Source organism: Procambarus clarkii, chromosome 57 (genome assembly GCF_040958095.1).
Source record: "Procambarus clarkii isolate CNS0578487 chromosome 57, FALCON_Pclarkii_2.0, whole genome shotgun sequence".
NCBI lineage: Eukaryota > Metazoa > Arthropoda > Malacostraca > Decapoda > Cambaridae > Procambarus > Procambarus clarkii.
This window is the reverse complement of record NC_091206.1, coordinates 6,395,068-6,396,015: the sequence shown is the minus strand read 5'-3', so window position 1 is coordinate 6,396,015 and position 948 is coordinate 6,395,068. Positions and strand designations below refer to the sequence as shown.

Sequence of the window (948 nt, the reverse complement as noted above, 5' to 3'; positions counted from 1 at the left end):
GTGGGATACTCCACACTGGGCTGGGATACTCCACACTGGGCTGGGATACTCCACACTGGGGTGGGATACTCCACACTGGGCTGGGATACTCCACACTGGGGTGGGATACTCCACACTGGGCTGGGATACTCCACACTGGGGTGGGATACTCCACACTGGGCTGGGATACTCCACACTGGGGTGGGATACTCCACACTGGGCTGGGATACTCCACACTGGGGTGGGATACTCCACACTGGGGTGGGATACTCCACACTGGGCTGGGATACTCCACACTGGGGTGGGATACTCCACACTGGGCTGGGATACTCCACACTGGGGTGGGATACTCCACACTGGGCTGGGATACTCCACACTGGGGTGGGATACTCCACACTGGGGTGGGATACTCCACACTGGGGTGGGATACTCCACACTGGGCTGGGATACTCCACACTGGGCTGGGATACTCCACACTGGGGTGGGATACTCCACACTGGGGTGGGATACTCCACACTGGGCTGGGATACTCCACACTGGGGTGGGATACTCCACACTGGGGTGGGATACTCCACACTGGGGTGGGATACTCCACACTGGGCTGGGATACTCCACACTGGGCTGGGATACTCCACACTGGGCTGGGATACTCCACACTGGGGTGGGATACTCCACACTGGGGTGGGATACTCCATATGGGGTTTACACGCGTCGTGTACAGAGTTCGGAAAGCTTATTTACCGAGATTCTTAAATGCTATTCCTATTTTTGCGTTGTGGACGACGATTTTCAAGGGAGCACTGGACAAGTCGCTGCAGGAAGTGCTGGACGGACTGAAATGCATATTTTGGGTATGCGGACAGCTCCGAAGAACATTTTTGTTTAAGATGAAGTGATGGCAAGATAACGCTGGCCAGAAACCAGGCTTAGGGACCTACTTTAGGCAAACTCATTATTGAATCATGGAAT

The 948-nt window shown here is 55.3% G+C and overlaps 1 protein-coding gene across 1 annotated transcript in view; it reads right to left on the bottom strand.

The window, feature by feature from the left end:
• The window catches only part of LOC138353297 (putative protein FAM47C), a 1,254-nt gene extending 580 nt beyond the window's left edge, over window positions 1–674 (bottom strand). Inside the window, exon 1 of the mRNA XM_069306167.1 lies at window positions 1–674. This exon is cut by the window's left edge and continues 580 nt beyond it. Coding sequence (XP_069162268.1) covers window positions 1–674 — 674 coding nt within the window.
• Between the last annotated feature and the right edge of the window lie 274 nt (window positions 675–948).